Source organism: Oncorhynchus kisutch, linkage group LG20 (assembly GCF_002021735.2).
Source record: "Oncorhynchus kisutch isolate 150728-3 linkage group LG20, Okis_V2, whole genome shotgun sequence".
In the NCBI taxonomy this organism is placed as follows: Eukaryota; Metazoa; Chordata; class Actinopteri; order Salmoniformes; family Salmonidae; genus Oncorhynchus; species Oncorhynchus kisutch.
The window spans coordinates 21,579,733-21,598,787 of record NC_034193.2 but is presented as its reverse complement, the minus strand read 5'-3'; the positions used below and the strand labels follow the sequence as shown (position 1 = coordinate 21,598,787).

General features: G+C 42.6%; 1 protein-coding gene across 3 annotated transcripts; it reads right to left on the bottom strand.

Moving 5' to 3' along the window:
• Positions 1-2,334: 2,334 nt before the first annotated feature.
• Positions 2,335-18,763, bottom strand: LOC109865626 (protein kinase C and casein kinase substrate in neurons protein 2). Of its 3 annotated transcripts, none has more exons than XM_031799276.1 (10): positions 18,491-18,760; positions 15,312-15,380; positions 14,963-15,119; positions 13,833-14,068; positions 12,774-12,929; positions 7,341-7,516; positions 5,054-5,174; positions 4,802-4,869; positions 3,172-3,251; positions 2,335-3,033 (listed from the first exon to the last, which is right to left on the bottom strand). In XM_031799276.1, the coding sequence occupies exons 2-10, from the start codon at positions 15,366-15,368 to the stop codon at positions 2,918-2,920; spliced, it is 1,167 nt and encodes a 388-aa protein (XP_031655136.1). In that variant the 5' UTR covers positions 15,369-15,380; positions 18,491-18,760; the 3' UTR covers positions 2,335-2,917. The 3 variants fall into 3 exon arrangements, with proteins under 3 accessions (XP_031655136.1, XP_031655137.1, XP_031655138.1); XM_031799277.1 differs by lacking the exon at positions 18,491-18,760 and adding an exon at positions 18,202-18,325; XM_031799278.1 differs by lacking the exon at positions 3,172-3,251 and having other exon boundaries at positions 2,922-3,033; positions 18,491-18,763.
• Positions 18,764-19,055: the final 292 nt, after the last annotated feature.

Genomic DNA, 19,055 nt, shown 5'->3' with positions numbered 1-19,055 from the left:
CTCCCTAAAAAGGCAAGAACCTGGGAAGAAACCTAGAGCGGAACAAGGCTCTGAGTGGTGGCCAGTCCTATTCTGGCTGTGCCGAGTGGAGATTTTAAGAGTACATGGCCATTTAAGGTCAGATTTTTCTTCAAGATGTTCAAATGTTCATAGATGACAGCAGGGTCAAATAATAATCACAGTGGATGTAGAGGGTGCAACAGGTCAGTACCTCAGTAGTAAATGTCAGTTGGATTTTCATAGCCGAGCATTCAGAGGTCGAGACAGCAGGTGCGGTAGAGAACGAGAGAGAGAGAGTCGAAAACAGCAGGTCTGGGACAAGGTAGCACGTCCGGTGAACAGGTCAGGGTTCCCTAGCCGCAGCCATTGCAGCATAGATACTGGAGACTGAGACAGGAGTGGGTCTGGGGACGCTGTGGCCCCGTCCGACGATACCCCCGGACAGGGCCAACCAGGCAGAATATAACCCCACCCACTTTGCCAAAGCACAGCCCCTACACCACTCGAGGTATATCCACAGACCACCAACTTACTACCCTGAGACATAGCCCACAAAGATCTCCTCTACCGCACAAGCCCGAGGGGGTGTAAAACCGGACAGAAAGACCACGTCTGTGACTCAACCCACTCAAGTGATGCACCCCTCCTAGGGACGGCATGGAAGAGCACGAGTAAGCCAGTGACTCAGCCCCCGTAATAGGGTCAGCGCCCAACCTCACTAATGCTTGTGGCTGAATGGAAGCAAGTCACCACAGTAATGTACCAACATCTAGTGGAAAGCCTTCCCAAAAGAGTGGAGGCAGTTATATTAACAAAGAGGGGACCGAGGAACCAGGCTCTGAGGGGTGTCCAGTCCTCTTAGGGGCTCGTAAGTAAGCATTTCACTGTAAGGTCTACACCTGTTGTGTTCGTCGCATGTGACTAATACAGTTTGATTTGATTTGAACTAAATGTGTGCATAGAAGATGGCTTGATCTGTGTTGCTATACAGTGCATTCGGAAAGTATTCAGACCCCTTGACTTTTTCCACATGTTACGTTACAGTCTTATTCTAATATTGAATAAATAAAAATATCTACACACAATACCTTATTTACAGAAGTATTCAGACCCTTTGCTATGAGACTCGAAATTGAGCTCAGGTGCATCCTGTTTCCATTGATCATCCTTGAGATGTATCTACAATTTGATTGGAGTTCACCTGTGGTAAATTCAATTGATTGGACATGATTTGGAAAGGCCCACACCTGTCTATAGAAGATCCGACAGTTTACAGTGCATGTTAGAGCAAATACCAAGCCATGAGGCGAGGGAATTGTCGTAGAGCTCCGAGACAGGATTGTGTCGAGGCACAGATCTGGGGAAGGGTACCAAAACATTTCTGCAGCATTGAAGGTTCCCAAGAACACAGTGGCCTCCATCATTCTTAAATGGAAGAAGTTTGGAACCCCCAAGACTCTTCCTAAAGCTGGTCGCTGGCCTTTATGGTAAAGTGGCCAGACGGAAGCCACTCCTCAGTAAAATGCACATGACAGGCCGCTTGGAGTTTGTCAAAAGGCACCTAAAGACATGAGAAACAAGATTATCTGTTCTGATGAAACCAAGATTGAACACTTTGGCCTGAATGCCAAGCATTATGTCTGGAGGAAGCCTGGCACCATCCCTACGGTGAAGCATGGTGGTGGCAGCATCATGCTGTGGGGATGTTTTTCAGCAGCAGGGACAGGGAGACTAGTCAGGATCGAAGGAAAGATGAACGGTGCAAAGTACAGAGAGATTGTTGATGAAAACCTGCTCCAGAGTGCTCAGGTCCTCAGTCTGGGGGCGAAGGTTCACCTTCCAACAGGACAACGACCCTAGCACACAGCCAAGACAAAGCAGGAGTGGCTTCGGGACAAGTCTCTGAAGACCTGAAAATAGCTATGCAGCAACATAGCCCCATCCAACCTGACAGAGCTTGAGAGGATCTGCAGAGAAGAATGGGAGAAACTCCCCAAATACAGCTTGTTGTGTCAAACCCAAGAAGACTCGAGGCTGTAATCGCTGCCAAAGGTTCTTCAACAAAGTACTGAGTAAAAGGTCTGAATACTTATGGAAATGTCATATTTCATTTATTTTTTTTGGCGTTGCTAAAATAAGAAAATTAACAGTTTTTGCTTTGTCATTATGGGGTATTGTGTGTAGTTTGATGAGGAAAAACAATCTGTTTGATAAATTTTAGAATAAGGCTGTATCGTAACAAAATGTAGAAAAGGTCAAGGGGTCTGAATACATTCTGAATGCACTGTATAGCAACACTTTGGTGTCAGTATAAAAAAGACACAAACGTTGAGCTTAGTAAAGAATTAGGACATTTATTTTTCTAATACAACCCAATGCCAGTTGTAGAACTTAATTTACTAAGAATGATGTATGTCCTTCAATCATCTATAATATGCATTATCATACAGCTTTCAGATTTTAATATCGGCATACACAAATCACTGTAAATCTGTGGTCTTTCCTGGTCGAGGGTAAATACTAATACTGCTAATTAAATCATTTTAAAGTAGTGACAGAGGCAGCCAAATGTGTCCCTGCCCACAACCACCTGCAAAAGTAGAAATAGCGTATGAAGGAAGTTCATTTACATTGAGGTCAAACCATTTAGGTTAGATTGTAAAATAATGAAGGGAATTGTATGTCTCTCTTTAATAAGGTATTGGTAACATTACACATTTCAGCTTGATGATTATAACATTGTGAGCGTCAACCTTTTATGTTAATTACTTTTCCCCCCTTCTAATTTCAGAGTCAAATCAAAATTCGAATGAATTTTGCACCAAAGTGGATTTTCCATGAAGACATGCACATTTCATAAAAAAAAAAAAAAGTTGCTGACATAATGCTTGAGAGTTTTGAGAGTGGTAGCATGACATCACTGCACAACAACTTCCACATAATTGGCAGGGTAGAAGCCGTCCTTCCCTCCATCCAGCATCCCCTTGCACCAACCCTGGTCGTCTTCCTCCTCGACCTTCAGGAACACCTCACCTGGAATAATACAGGTGTGGAAACAGACATGATTCTGGATGACACACTTGAGACATTGGACTGGCAAAATGAACTGGAGTCTTTCCAATGTTTTCGACAAAATGCTGAATTGAACTGTGTTTTAAACGGTCATGTCACCTGCTTTAAAGGACAGCTCGTCACTTTCCTCTCCCACATAATTATACAGAGCTCGCACCTTCACTCCTCCAATCATCACACTAGAGGATGGAGGAATGATAGAATGAATAAGGGAGTTTATCTGGAACTGTATTATCATAAAACTTCAATTAATTGCCCAGGCATTTATTTTCTTAAATCAATAAACACAATAGGCTCTTATTAGAACCAAGGCGTCTGTTTGAGCTAGGCGTCTATTTTGCAGTGGTGTAAAGTAAGCAAGTAAAAATACCTTAAAGTACTACTTAAGTTTTTTTTTGGGGGGGGGGGTATCTGTACTTTACTATTCATATATATATATTTTTTACTTTACTTTCACTACATTCTTGAAGAAAATCATGTACTTTTTACTCCATACATTTTCCCTGAATACTTAGCAGGACAGGAAAATTGTCTAATTCACGCGCTTATGAAGAGAACATCCTTGGTCATCCCTACTGCCTCTCATCTGGCAGACTTAAACACAAATACTTCATTTGTAAATTATGTCTGAGTGTTGTCGTTGTGCCCCTGGCTATCCGTAAATATAAAAGACAAGAAGATTGTGCCATCTGGGTTTAATAATGGAATTTGGAATTTGAAATGATTTACACTTTAGCTTAAATTTTTTATACTTAAGTATCAAAAGTATATGTAATTGCTAAAATATACTTAAGTATTTTTATAACCAAATATTTGTAGACTTCTACTGAAAAAAGTACCCAATTGTCATACTTGAGTAAAAGTAAAGATAACTTAATAGAAGATTACTCAAGTAAAAGTGAAAGTCACCCAGTAAAATACTACTTGAGTAAGTCTAAAAGTATTTGGTTTTAATTATACTTAAGTATCAAAAGTAAATGTAATTATTAAAACATACTTTTAAGTATTAAAAGTAAAAATATTAATCATTTCAAATTCCTTATATTAAGAAAACTAGATGGCACTATTCTTGTTTTTTAAATTTATTTATGGATAACCAGGGGCACACTCCAACATCATTTACAAATTATGCATTTGTGTTTAGTGAATCCGCCAGATCAGGGGCAGTAGGGATGACCAGGGATGTTCTCTTGATAAGTGCGTGAATTGGACCATTTCTTGTCCTGCTAAGCAATCAAAATGTAACAAGTACTTTTGGGTGTCAGGGAAAATGTATGGATTAAAGAGTACATTATATTCTTTAGGATTGTAGTGAAGTAAAAGTAAAAGTTGTCAAATAGATAAATAGTAAGGTAAAGTACAGATACCCCCAAAAAAGACTTAATTAGTACTTTAAAGTATTTTTACTTAAGTACTTTACACCACTCGCTAGAAGTTCTGTTAGCAGCCAATGGCTAGCAGTTTCTTACTGGGGATGAAAAGGGATGCTTGCCATTATTTTTTCTAGTCATTACTGAATTATTTTATGTAATAAATCAAACATTAAACCTTGTAAACAATTCATGGTAATTCACGGTAACTTTGTAAACAATTAATTTAGACCCAGCGTTTATTTGTTGAAATGTATTTGAGACTCAACGTTTAATTGACATTTTACAGTAATCAATTGTAGTGGACATGGTAATATGTTGGATACAAATACACACACACACACACACACACAGCTTACGGTTTATCCTTCTGCCCTTTCTTTTCTCTCTTTTTATTTTTCGGCTTCTTTACAGGTGGGATCCATTCCTGATGATACAGATAAGCGTTAGTTCTTCCTTCTCATTAAACTCTCTCCATATCATTTGATTTCACACAACACATGGTCTGTATACGGTAGTAATCAGAGCTCTCTCTATATATGGCTGGTGGCAATACGCCTATCAACACTAGCAAAGGTCAAAGGTCAATATAATGAGTGACAGTTGTATACCTCAATCGTTGGCCAGTCAGTGGGCATGCCTGGGCCGTGGTTGTTCTTCCACCACCTCAGATCGTCCGCCTCACTGATGGACGTGAGAGTGTGGTGGAGCTCACTGTACACGGTCTTCACACTGACAGACAGAGACAGACAGAATGGGAGAGGATATTAATAAACTGTACACATAGATCATCACAGACCTTTCACAAACACACACACACACACGACTCTATGCACACTCACACTCCAACACACACCCACAAACTAACACACTTCATTTGCTCACACACGCACACACATTCATGCTGACTCTGTACACACGCAAGCACACACACTCACATACAATCATTATATACTCTGCTGCTACTCTGTTTATCATATACAGTGGGGAGAACAAGTATTTGATACACTGACGATTTTGCAGGTTTTCCTATTTACAAAGCATGTAGAGGTCTGTAATTTTTATCATAGGTACACTTCAACTGTGAGAGACGGAATCAAAAACAAAAATCCAGAAAATCACATTGTATGATTTTTAAGTAATTAATTAGCATTTTATTGCATGACATAAGTATTTGATACATCAGAAAAGCAGAACTTAATATTTGGTATAGAAACCTTTGTTTGCAATTACAGAGATCATACATTTCCTGTAGTTCTTGACCAGGTTTGCACACACAGCAGCAGGGATTTTGGCCCACTTCTCCATACAGACCTTCTCCAGATCCTTCAGGTTTCGGGGCTGTTGCTGGGCAATACGGACTTTCAGCTCCCTCCAAAGATTTTCTATTGGGTTCAGGTCTGGAGACTGGCTAGGACACTCCAGGACCTTGAGATGCTTGTTACGGAGCCACTCCTTAGTTGCCCTGGCTGTGTGTTTCGGGTCGTTGTCATGCTGGAAGACCCAGCCATGACCCATCTTCAATGCTCTTACTGAGGGAAGGAGGTTGTTGGCCAAGATCTCGCGATACATGGCCCCATCCATTCTCCCCTCAATACGGTGCAGTCGTCCTGTCCCCTTTGCAGAAAAGCATCCACAAAGAATGATATTTCCACCTCCATGCTTCACGGTTGGGATTGTGTTCTTGGGGTTGTACTCATCCATCTTCTTCCTCCAAACACGGCGAGTGGAGTTTAGACCAAAAAGCTCTATTTCTGTCTCATCAGACCACATGACCTTCTCCCATTCCTCCTCTGGCTCATCCAGGTGGTCATTGGCAAACTTCAGAGGGGCCTGGACATGCGCTGGCTTGAGCAGGGGGACCTTGCGTGCTCTGCAGGATATTAATCCATGACAGCGTAGTGTGTTATTAATGGTTTTCTTTGAGACTGTGGTCCCAGCTCTCTTCAGGTCATTGACCAGGTCCTGCCGTGTAGTTCTGGGCTGATCCCTCACCAGCCATATATAGATAGAGCTCTGATCATTGATGCCCCACGAGGTGAGATCTTGCATGGAGCCCCAGACCGAGGGTGACTGACCATCATCTTGAACTTCTTCCATTTTCGAATAATTGCGCCAACAGTTGTTGCCTTCTCACCAAGCTGCTTGCCTATTGTCCTGTAGCCCATCCCAGCCTTGTGCAGGTCTACAATTTTATCCCTGATGTCCTTACACAGCTCTCTGGTCTTGGCCATTGTGGAGAGGTTGGAGTCTGTTTGATTGAGTGTGTGGACAGGTGTATCTTATACAGGTAACGAGTTCAAACAGGTGCAGTTAATACAGGTAATGAGTGGAGAACAGGAGGGCTTCTTAAAGAAAAACTAACAGGTCTGTAAGAGCCGGAATTCTTACTGGTTGGTAGGTGATCAAATACTTATGTCATGCAATAAAATGCAAATTTATTATACAATATGATTTTCTGGATTTTTGGATTCCGTCTCTCACAGTTTAAATGTACCTGTGATAAAAATTACAGACCTCTACATGCTTTGTAAGTAGGAAAACCTGCAAAATCGGCAGTGTATCAAATACTTGTTCTCCCAACTGTATATCCTGATGCATAGTCACCTTACCCCTATGCATATCTACCCCTACCACTCCAGTGTCCCTGAACATTGTAAATATGGTATTGGTACTGACTCTGAAACTGACTCTGTATATAGGTTACTTACTTTCTTGTGTTTTTTTAAAACGAATACTTTTTTAATAGTACTACTGATATCGATTACTGCATTGCTGGGAAAGAGCTTGCAAGAAAAGCATTTCACTGTACTGCATGTGACAATAAAACTTGAAACACACATGCACACACGCACCCACATGAGTGAGGAGAGAGAGAGAAGGATGAGGCTCCTCTACCTTTCATTGTTGGTGATGTCCAGGTGTCTGTGGATGGACAGGAAAGCCTGTTTGAGGAAGCTGATCCTCTTCCTCTCCTCCTCCTGCGATTGGTCAAAAATGGCCTCCATCTCCTCCATGTAGCGAGGCGCGTAGGACGTTACATCCTCCAACACCTTCTCATATTTCTCACGGACCTGTCACAACATCAGAGTAGTGATGTCATACCATCAAAACACATCTTGCCGATAAAGACTGAGTAAGCTTGCCACCAAAGACTGTGTCCCAGTCTGCTGTTCCCACATGCTTCAAGAGGGCCACTATTGTTCCTGTTCCCAAGATAGCTAAGGTAACTGAGCTAAATGACTACCGCCCGGTAGTCTGTCATCATGAAGTGCTTTGAGAGACTAGTCAACGACCATATCACCTCCACCCTACCTGACACCCTAGACCCACTCCAATTTGCTTACCGCCCTAATAGGTCCACAGATGACACAATCGCAACCACACTGCACACTGCCCTAACCCATCTGGACAAGAGGAATACCTATGTGAGAATGCTATTCATCAACTACAGCTCAGCATTTAACACCATAGTACCCTCCAAACCCGTCATCAAGCTCGAGACCCTGGGTCTCGACCCCGCCCTGTGCAACTGGGTACTGGACTTCCTGACGGGCCGCCCCCAGGTGGTGAGGGTAGGTAACAACATTTCCGCCCCGCTGATCCTCAACACTAGGGCCCCACAAGGGTGCGTTCTGAGCCCTCTCCTGTACTCCCTGTTCACCCACGACTGCGTGGCCACGCACGCCTCCAACTCAATCATCAAGTTTGCAGACGACACTACAGTAGGCTTGATTACCAACAACGACGAGACGGCCTACAGGGAGGAGGTGAGGGCCCTCGGAGTGTGGTGTCAGGAAAATAACCTCACACTCAACGTCAACAAAACAAAGGAGATGATAGTGGACTTCAGGAAACAGCAGAGGGAGCACCCCCTATCCACATCGAAGGGACAGTAGTGGAGAGGGTAGAAAGTTTGAAGTTCCTCGGCATAAACATCACTGAATTGGTCCACCCACACAGACAGCGTGGTGAAGAAGGCGCAGCAGCTTGTCACCAAAATGGCAATATGCAGGAGGTGGTATAGAGTACAGTATATACATATGAGATGAGTAATGTAGGGTATGTAAACATTACATTAAGTGGCATTGTTTAAAGTGGCTAGAGATAGAAGCTGTTTTTCAGTCTCTCGGTCCCAGCTTTGATGCGCCTGTACTGACCTCGCCTTCTGGATGATAGCGGGGTGAACAGGCAGTGGCTCGGGTGGTTGATGTCCTTGATGATCTTTATGGCCTTCCTGTAACATCGGGTGGTGTAGGTGTCCTGGAGGGCAGGTAGTTTGCCCCCGGTGATGCGTTGTGCAGACCTCACTACCCTCTGGAGAGCCTTACGGTTGAGGGCGGAGCAGTTGCCGTACCAGGCGGTGATACAGCCCGCCAGGATGCACTCGATTGTGCATCTGTAGAAGTTTGTGAGTGCTTTTGGTGACAAGCCGAATTTCTTCAGCCTCCTGAGGTTGTGTGAGTGGACCAATTCAGTTTGTCTGTGATGTGTATGCCGAGGAACTTAAAACTTGCTACCCTCTCCACTACTGTTCCATCGATGTGGATAGATCTTCAAGGTTATATCCACTATCAGAAGAAAAGGACAACAGGCCGGGCAGATAATTGATCTATCTACAGCTACCCTTTGCTCTCCCATCCAGGGTATTAACCAAGCCAAGCCCAGCCCTCCTTAGCTATGATATTTGTCACTGACTATTTCCAAAGTGCTATCATGAGAAAGATTGAGAGATCTCCACTTAAAAACTAAATATACTAAAAACTAAATATACTCAACTGTTGCTATTGAAGTCATTCCAAAGGGTAGGTTTAACAGAGCAATTGAAATGTGACCACACTTTGTCACTCATATATCATCAATGCCGCTATTTAGGACTATATAGCATTTGCAAAGTCATCCACAGCTATTGTTTCAATTCACCCCAGAATTTAAGTAAAAATTTGACAATATAATAGGACTAGGTTTTCAAGCCCTGGTTGATTTCAAATTGAATGATATTTTGTGATGTTGAATTGTGTTTGGATATCAACACAACCAAATATCAGTATTTGAAGGATCTTCTGTTTGTATAGTGACATCTGTGCCAATGACTTAGTCTAGCTTTAATTCAATTTTCTACATTGTAGAACAATAGTGAAGACATAAAAAACTATGAAATAACACATGTGGAATCATGTAGTAACTAAACATTTGTTAAATTAAAATATATTTCTTCAAAGTAGCCACCCTTTGCCTGAATGACAGCTTTGTACAATCTTGGCACTCTCTCAACCAGCTTCATGAGGTAGTCACCTGGAATGCATTTCAATGAATTAGGTATGCCTTGTAAAAATTTCATTTGTGGAATTTCTTTCCTTTTTAATGCGTTTGAGCCATTCAGTTGTGTTGTGATAAGGTAGGGATGGTATTCAGATATCCCTATTTGGTAAAAGACCAAGGCCATATTATGGCAAGAACAGCTCAAATAATCAAAGAGAAACAACAGTCCATCATTACTTTAAGACATGAAGGTCAGTCAATATGGAAAATGTCAGGAATTTTTGAAAGTTTCTCCAAGTGCAGTCGCAAAAACCATCAAGCGCTATGATGAAACTGACACTTATGAGGACCACCACAGGAAAGGAAGACCCAGAGTTACCTCTGCTGCAGACGATAAGTTCATTAGAGTTAACTGCACCTCAGAATGCAGCCCCCCAAAAATGCTTCACAGAGTTCAAGTAACAGACACATCTCAACATCAACTGTTCAGAGGAGACTGCGTGAATCAGGCTTTCATGGTCTTATTGCTGCAAACCACCACTAAAGGACAACAATAAGAAGAAGAGACTTGCTTGGGCCAAGAAAGACGAGCAATGGACATTAGACCAGTGGAAATCTGTCCTTTGGTCTGATGAGTCCAAATTTGAGATTTTTGGTTCCAACCACCATGTCTTTGTAAGATGCAGAGATGCAGGCCATGCTGCTGCTCCAGTTTCAACTTCCACCTGACTGTGCTGCTGCTCTAGTTTCAACTGTTCTGCCTTATTATTATTCGACCATGCTGGTCATTTATGAACATTGAACATCTTGACCATGTTCTGTTATAATCTCCACCCGGCACAGCCAGAAGAGGACTGGCCACCCCGCATAGCCTGGTTCCTCTCTAGGTTTCTTCCTAGGTATTGGCCTTTCTAGGGAGTTTTTCCTAGCCACCGTGCTTCTCCACCTGCATTGCTTGCTGTTTGGGGTTTTAGGCTGGGTTTCTGTACAGCACTTTGAGATATCAGCTGATGTACGAAGGGCTATATAAATAAATTTGATTTGATTTGAGAGTAGGTGAATGGATTATCTCTGCATGTGTGGTTCCTACTGTGAAGCATGGAGGAGGTGTGATGGTATGGTGGTGCTTTGCTGGTGACACTGTCAGTGATTTATTTAGAATTCAAGGCACACTTAACCAGCATCACTACCACAGCATTCTGCAACGATATGCCATCCCATCTGGTTTGGGCTTAGTGGGACTATCATTTGTTTTTCAACAGGACAATGACCCGACACACCTCCAAGCTGTGTAAAGGCTATTTGACCAAGAAGGAGAGTGATGGAGTGCTGCATCAGATGACCTGGCCTCCACAATCACCCGCCCTCAACCCATTTGAGATGGTTTGGGATGAGTTGGACTGCAGAGCAAAGGAAAAGAAGCCAACAAGTGCTCAGCATATGTGGGAACTCCTTCAAGACTGTTGGAAAAGCATTCCAGGTGAAGCTGGTTGAGAGAATGCCAAGAGTGTGCAAAGTTGTCAACAAAGATAAAGGGTTAGATTTGTTTAACACTTTTTTGGTTATTATATGATTCCATGTGTGTTATTTCATAGTTTTGATGTCTTCACTATTATCTTGCAATGTAGAAAATAGAAAAATTAAGAAATACTCTTGAATGAGTAGGTGTGACCAAACGTTTGACTGGTACTGTATATGAATGGGCCTTTCTGGTTTAGCCAGTGTCCCTATGTACTGTACACTACAAGAAATCAAGTTTAAAAAACCTGCTCGTTGAATATCTCATTCCAAAATCATGGGCATTAACATGGACTTGGTCCCCCCTTTGCTGCAATAACAGTCTCCACTCTTCTGGGAAGGCTTTGAACTAAATTTTGGGCGATTAGGCCTGGCTCACAGTCAGCGTCCCAATTCATCCCAAAGGTGTTTGATGAGGTTGAGGTCAGGGCTCTGTGCAGGCAAGTCAAGTTCTACCACACCGATCTCGACAAACAATTTCTTTATGGACATCGCTTTGTGGACTGGGGCATTGTCATTCTGAAAACAAGAAAGGGCCTTCCCCAAACTCTTACCACAAAGTTGGAAGCACAGAATCGTCTAGAATGCCATTGTATGCTGTGCTGTTAAGATTTATCTTCCCTGGAACTAAGGGGCCTAGCCCGAACTATGAAAAACAGCCCCAGGCCATTATACCTCCTCCATCAAACTTTACAGTTGGCACTATGCATTGGGGCAGGTAGCTGGTGGATGGATGATAGATGGTGAAGTGTGATTCATCCCTCCAGAGAATGCGTTTCCTCTGCTCCAGAGTCCAATGGCGGCGAGCTTTACACCAATCCAGTCGACGCTTGGCATTGTGATCTTAGACTTGTGTGTGGCTGGTCAGCCATGCAAACCCATTTCATGAAGCTCCCGAAGAACGGTTATTTTTACGCGCTAATCGCTTCAGCTCTCAGCAGTCCCGTTCTGTGAGCTTGTGTGGCCTAACACTTCGCAGCTGAGCCGTTGTTGCTCCTAGATGTTTCCACTTCACAATAACAGCACTTACAGTTAACCGGGGCAGCTTTAGCAGGGCAGAAATTTGACAAACTGACTTGTTGGATAGGTGGTATTCTATGACGGTGCCATGTTGAAAGTCACTGAGCTCTTCAGTACCAGCCATTCTACCGCCAATGTTTGTCTATGGAGATTGCATGGCGGTGTGCTGTATTTTATACACCTGTCAGTAACGGGTGTGTCTGAAATAGCCGAATCCACTCATTTGAAGGGGTGTCCACATACCTTTGTATATATAGTGTAAGTTAGAATAATTTACTACTGGATAAACAAAGACGGTGCCTAACAATAACATGGAAGGTGGTTACTATGGTGGTTACAATAACACATTTTTGCCCCTGCCATAAAAGGAAACTGTATGTGGGAAAAATTCCGCAGAACAGTCTACCAGATGGGGGCATGGGCTAGGGAAGTGCAACATTTCCATATCTGGCTAGTTGAGCATCCCACACTCTCAGATGAATGAATATAAATTTAGCAGTTGTGAGTTAGTAGCCTTTCAGTTTTTCTCACTTTGTCTTTCTCCTCACTGGCCTTCTCTCGAGCGTCTTGGATCTTTTTCAGTTTCTCAGGACTCAGCACTGTGTTCTCCTTGGCCTGCGTCTCTCTGTCTATGGCTATCTGTTCCTTATGGCAAGCCTTATGGTATGAACCACGGGCTTTCTCCAGCTACGACATACGGGTAAAAAAGAAGCAAAACAAAGTTAAAACATTGTATGCCCTGCTTCCATGAATATGCCACTCACGACTCATCAGATCCGGGTTCAAATACTACTTTAATCCTTTCAAATACTTTGAGTGTTTGCTTTAGACTGCCTTGGAGTGCCAAGTACTGGGTGGGGTTTGCAGATTTGGGACTTTTTAAATGGTTTCAATGCAAAAGACTTATCAATCAAGCACAGCTAAAGTATTTCATTTAACAAATATACAGTGCCTTGCGAAAGTATTCGGCCCCCTTGAACTTTGCGACCTTTTGCCACATTTCAGGCTTCAAACATAAAGATATAAAACTGTATTTTTTTGTGAAGAATCAACAACAAGTGGGACACAATCATGAAGTGGAACGACATTTATTGGATATTTCAAACTTTTTTAACAAATCAAAAACTGAAAAATTGGGCGTGCAAAAGTCACAAAGTTCAAGGGGGCCGAATACTTTCGCAAGGCACTGTATATATTTGAACCCAGTTCTACTCCTCATGTCCTACTACTCATATTCTAAAATAACACCTCCCTTGGGAGTAATTCAATCACTATAATAGGGTGTGCCGCATACAGTAGGATACATAAAATATATTTTGAGGGTTCAGGAATTTATCACCTAGCTTCTAATCTTACCAGCAACGGGTAAGCCTTGCATGCTACTAGCCTTGGAGATGTAAATGTAATGGTGCCCAAACTTAGACTACAGCAAAACTAAACTACTGTAGAGAAACAGTTAGGCATAAAGTTGACTTCCTTGTAATCAAGCAATAGGGATGTGAAGTACAATCCCACCAACGCACACAAATGCGGGCCCATTTGGTCAGTTCATGAAGATGTAATGTACACCTAACATATGGGTTTTGTAACCTTTCCCAGCCTCTTGGCCCAGGGCTTCTGAGCGCGTGCAAACCCTGTCTCGTTTTCGTGGGTCTCACGGAATCCACAGAATATCTTCTTAGGGAAGGTATCCTTCTGCCAGCTCTTTACTCTGTCCCCCTCCTCAGTAACGAGGGACTGGGAGATAGAGGAATGGAGAATGGATAGACGCTCAGCGGAGGAGAAGAAACACTGCCACGCCCTCATGAGGGAGCCATAGAGCGGCCCTAGGGTGATAGAGAAGAGAAAGGGAAAGATAAAAGAGAGAGAAGACTTTTAACTGATTAGGGATTGATAACTAATTAGATTGATGCAACCTGGACTCAGGGGTAAACGTAACATAGTAAACGAAAATGAGGAGACACTCAATTTACTGTGATATGTTACGTTTGGTATGGTATGCATTCATTTGTGGATATCCATCAACCATTTCTTATGATATGTTACGCATTACAATTACAATGTGTTACAAATTGCAATTTGTACAATATGTCAGTAATTTGCTATACGTATGATATGTTATGAATTCAAATTTGTTGTGACTAACATTAACTAGGTTGCTAAGTCGCTAATGGTAATGTTAGCTAGGTTAGGGGTAAGGTTAATGTTAGGTTTAGGAGTTAGGTTAAAGGGTTAAGGTTAGGGTTAGGGTTAGCTAGCATGCTAAGTAGATGCAAAGTAGCTAAAAAGTAATAAGGAGTTGCAAAGTTGCTATTTATCTAAAATGCTAAAGTTGTTCTTGATGAGATTCGAACACAACCTTTAGATTGCTAGACGTTTGCGTTAGGAGTTACAAAGTTGCTAATTATCTCAAATGCAAAAGTTGTCTGTGATGAAATTCGAACACGCATCCTTTGGGTTGCTAGACATTTGTGTTATTTTGTAAACTTCTGTCTTATGTATCCATACCAAACGTACCATACTGTATCATACTCATTTGAGTGTCCCGGGTTTCCGTTTAATATGTTACGTCTAGTCTATGAGAACAGCCTGATTGATAATACAAAGACCAGGTAGGAGGATTTGGCATAGTGTATTTGTTCATCATTTTGACAGTTTATAATAAGTGCTATAGTATAGAAGTCCAGTCCTGAAGTTCTCCTTGGTTCTCCTTCACTTACGGGCGTCTACTATGGCCTTCCACTTGCTGCCCCACTCACTGAGCTGCTGGGCGTACTGCTTCTCTACGTTGGCCCTCTCATTGAAACAGGCCATGATATCTTTACATGCATGGAAGGACTGGTCAGTGCGTCGGACGGTTCGCTCATAGTTCCCTGGCTGGGGAGGAAGAGGGGGAGAGAGGGATGGCGGAGAGAAGAGTAGATCAGGATCAGGAGGAACTGCAGAAAGAGGTATTGCTATAGAATCAACTCTCCTATTATAAGAACACATAGAAAATCCGTTATCGGTAGCCATGAACTGTTGTAAAAAGGTTCATGTTTATATTCATATCTGTAACTTCCTCCTCACCATCCAGAAGCTCTGCATCCTGGAGTCCTCGTGGGGTTCTCTAGGGAGCGTCGACATTTTTCGGTATGTCTTTGATGAGCAGAGGAAAAGATCATAAACAACCTTCAGTACTTTCACAGGGATTTCATCATTATGTGAAGTACTGTGCCGTGTTACAACTCCAACCAAGTGGGTTAACCCTATTGGCGCGATGTGTAGGGTGTTTGCCTTTCATACCAGCAACCCGGGTTTGCATCCCTGGACCGTAGTTCTATACATTGTTGTCAGAAGTGGGCAGTGGTGTAAAGGTACTTTAAAGTACTACTGAAGTCATTTTTTTCGGCGTCTGTACTTTATCTTATTATTTATATTTGGACTACTTTTACTTTTACTTCACTACATTCCTAAAGAAAAGAATGTACTTTTTACTCCATTCATTTTCCCTGACACCCAAAAGTACTCGTTACATTTTGACAGGAAAATAGTCAAATTCACGCACTTATCAAGAGAACACCCCTGGTCATCCCTACTGCCTCTGATCTGGCAGACTACCTAAACATAAATACTTCATTTGTAAATTAATGTCTAAGTGTTGGAGTGTGCCCCTGGCTATCTGTAAATAAAAAATATATATATATACAAATTGTGCTGTCTGGTTTGCATAATATATGGAATTTGAAATGATTAATACTTTTACTTTGATACTTCAACATATTTTAGCAAGTCCATTTACTTTTTTATTCTTAAGTATATTTAAAACCAAATGCTTTTAGACTTTTACTCAAGTAGTGTTTTATTGGGTGACTTTCACATTCACTTGAGACATTTTCTATTAAGGTATCTGTCACGTTCTGACCGTAGTTCTGTTATTATATCTTTGTTTTAGTATGGTCAGGGCGTGAGTTGGGTGGGTTGTCTATGTTCGTTTTTCTATAATTTGGGATTTCTGTGTTCGGCCTTGTATGGTTCTCAATCAGAGGCAGCTGTCAATCGTTGTCCCTGATTGAGAATCATACTTAGGTAGCCTGGTTTCACTTTTGAGTTGTGGGTGTTTATTTTTCCGTGTTGGTGTCTGTGCCACACGGGACTGTTTCGTTTTGATTTACTTAACGTTTATTGTTTTGTTCAGTGTTCATTATTCATTCAAAAACATGAACACTTACCACGCTGCGTTTTGGTCCTCCAATCCTTCATACTACTCCTCTTCGTCAGAAAACCCTTACAGTATCTTTACTTTTACTCAAGTTTGACAACTTGGGTACTTTTTACACCACTAGCCGTGGGGCCATCGGAAGGCACGGCCCGGGACATGAGGGGGCTGAGCAGTCGAAGCACGGGGATTTGCCTCCCTGATAGTAAGGGTCAGTGCAGCTAAATGAGCCACATTACAATTCTTACCAAGTGGGTTATACCTATTGGCTCGATGCGTAGGGTGTTTACCTTTTACGCCAGCAACCCGTGTTCACTTCCCTGCCCCCCCATTCACTACAATATCAACAGATACACACGTATCTTTTAAATATAAGCATTTGGCTCTTGAATCTGAAATGTACATGCCAGTGATCAAACTTAATGGCTCGATGACATAATTAGTACAGATTTGTACAGAATCTACTCAAATTGAATATGAAATACGATGTGATTTGGGATATACAGAATCTCATTGAAATCGATAATGCAACAAACAGCTACAAAACAGCTCCTACACTGAGCCTTCGGAACTGGAGCCAGCTGCAACATTATTTATACATTACATTGCTTACATCTATGATATACTAGCTGAACCAGAGGAGGCTGGTGGGGGGAGCTATAGGAGGACAGGCTCATTGTAATGGCTGGGATGGCATAAATGGAATGGTATCAAATGCGTAGAAACCACATGTTTGACTCCGTTCCATGAATTCCATTCCAGCCTTTACAATGAGCCCATCCTTCTATTAGTGCCTCACGTCAGCCTCCTCTGCTCTGAACCCATCGTGAGTAAGGGGAGTGTCATTCCGAGACTGGAATTTATAGACTGGAATCTAACAGCAGGAATAGAACACCCGCTCCGACATTCTTCCTGCTGCTGTCCCAAAATAAACAGGGAGGGAAAGGTCATATTTCCCTGGCTCTGACTAACGGCCTCCCTCACTATTAGCCCGAGCCATCTTCTACTCTCACACGTCCACGCTCATGGAAAACATGACAACAAAGTGCGAGGGGAGAGAGTTTGGGTTTAGCAAATCAGATAATATGCCTACTGTAGTTCTAAGCCAAAGCTTTGTGATATCCCAACTGAGGGAAAAGATATGAGGCTGTGTCAGTATAGGAGGTACTTTGAACAGTACAAGATAAAAAAATCTGATTCATGCACAAGCACACAAGCACTCAGACACTTACTGGCTTATTTATCTCCCTAACACATTGGCACTTTGTTGGCTGAGTGATAATTTACTCTGTGTGAAACTGACTAACCGCACCTCATCACAAGACTAACGCAGAGGGAAGAGAAGAACCAAGGTTTTGTCTCTGAAACGTTCTCCCCCTTGCTGCTGTGCTTATCTACCATCTCCCTCCCTCAGCTGGTCTTCTATGCCATGATATAACAGTACAGAAGGCCTACTGTTGATAAATGTCACAGGATTGTTGTTCGATTTTAGATATGGTCCCACTATAGCGACTTTGTTGTATTACATATCTGTCTCTACCCCATCTCTTCCTCAGCATGCCGAGGTAAGGTGGGTAGGGGACTGGGGTGTTTAAGCATCAATTAGCTAGTTTGTCTTGGCTCAGTTTCACAACACTGAACAGTATTATAGACTATAATTCAAAGAAAAATACATTCAAGTTGCATTCAATCATTACAAGGATCAAGTCCTCATTCAAACGTGACAAAATAAAACCATGCCGGGGAGAATCCATCACTTACATGTCTCCCTCTGAATCACCAGTGACTACTCAAGTGGCCACTTGCTAGTTCTAGGGCCGTTCCGACTTTCTCTCCGTCTTTCTTTTCTCTCCGAATGCCTCTCCCACAACACATGTTCCTCACTCCTCACTCACTGACCCAATTTTCCCTGGCACTTAAAGTTACACACACCAGTGTGATCTGAAAGACTGAGTCACCAAGGCAGATCCAACGAAAGTAAGACAGAGACAGTGAATTTGCATGAAAATCACACAACGATTGATGGGCAAGGGGAAAAGAAGGTTCTCACCTTTCTCTCCTCTTCTGTCAGCAGGGCTGTTCCATCCTAATGCTCATTCCACCGTTGGTCAAATTTCTCTTGCTCCTTTCTGCTGTTGCTATCCAAGTCTCCCCATCCCTCCTTTACTCTCCTCGTGGTTTCCTTAATACTCCGTATGTAAGATGATTAGTTTCGCCTACCCCTTCTTGCTCGCTCACTATTTCCCTCTCTCTCTCCACAACTCTTACAACTCTTCGTCTATTACAAAAACAGCTGGAAGAAACTTCATCCTCCTCCTCCTCCTCTCCTTCCCTCCCTCTCCTTCCTTCCCTCCCTCCCTTACTCTCCTTCCCTCCCTCCCTCACCTCTCTCAATATGGTGCTAATGAATTGTAGAAGTTAATTTTGACCCTCTACTGGTCACAGCGTTGTGTCAATGTGGCACTGCGTCATGGGAGCTTATTAGTGTGTGAGTGACGGGTGGCCCCCGCGAACTGTCGCCTTCACCCTGTGCACTTTTGCAACACTCCATTCTGTGTTGAGACTTGGGATTTGTCTGTTTGGAGAGACTATGCCGCCCTGCTCTCGGGCCACAC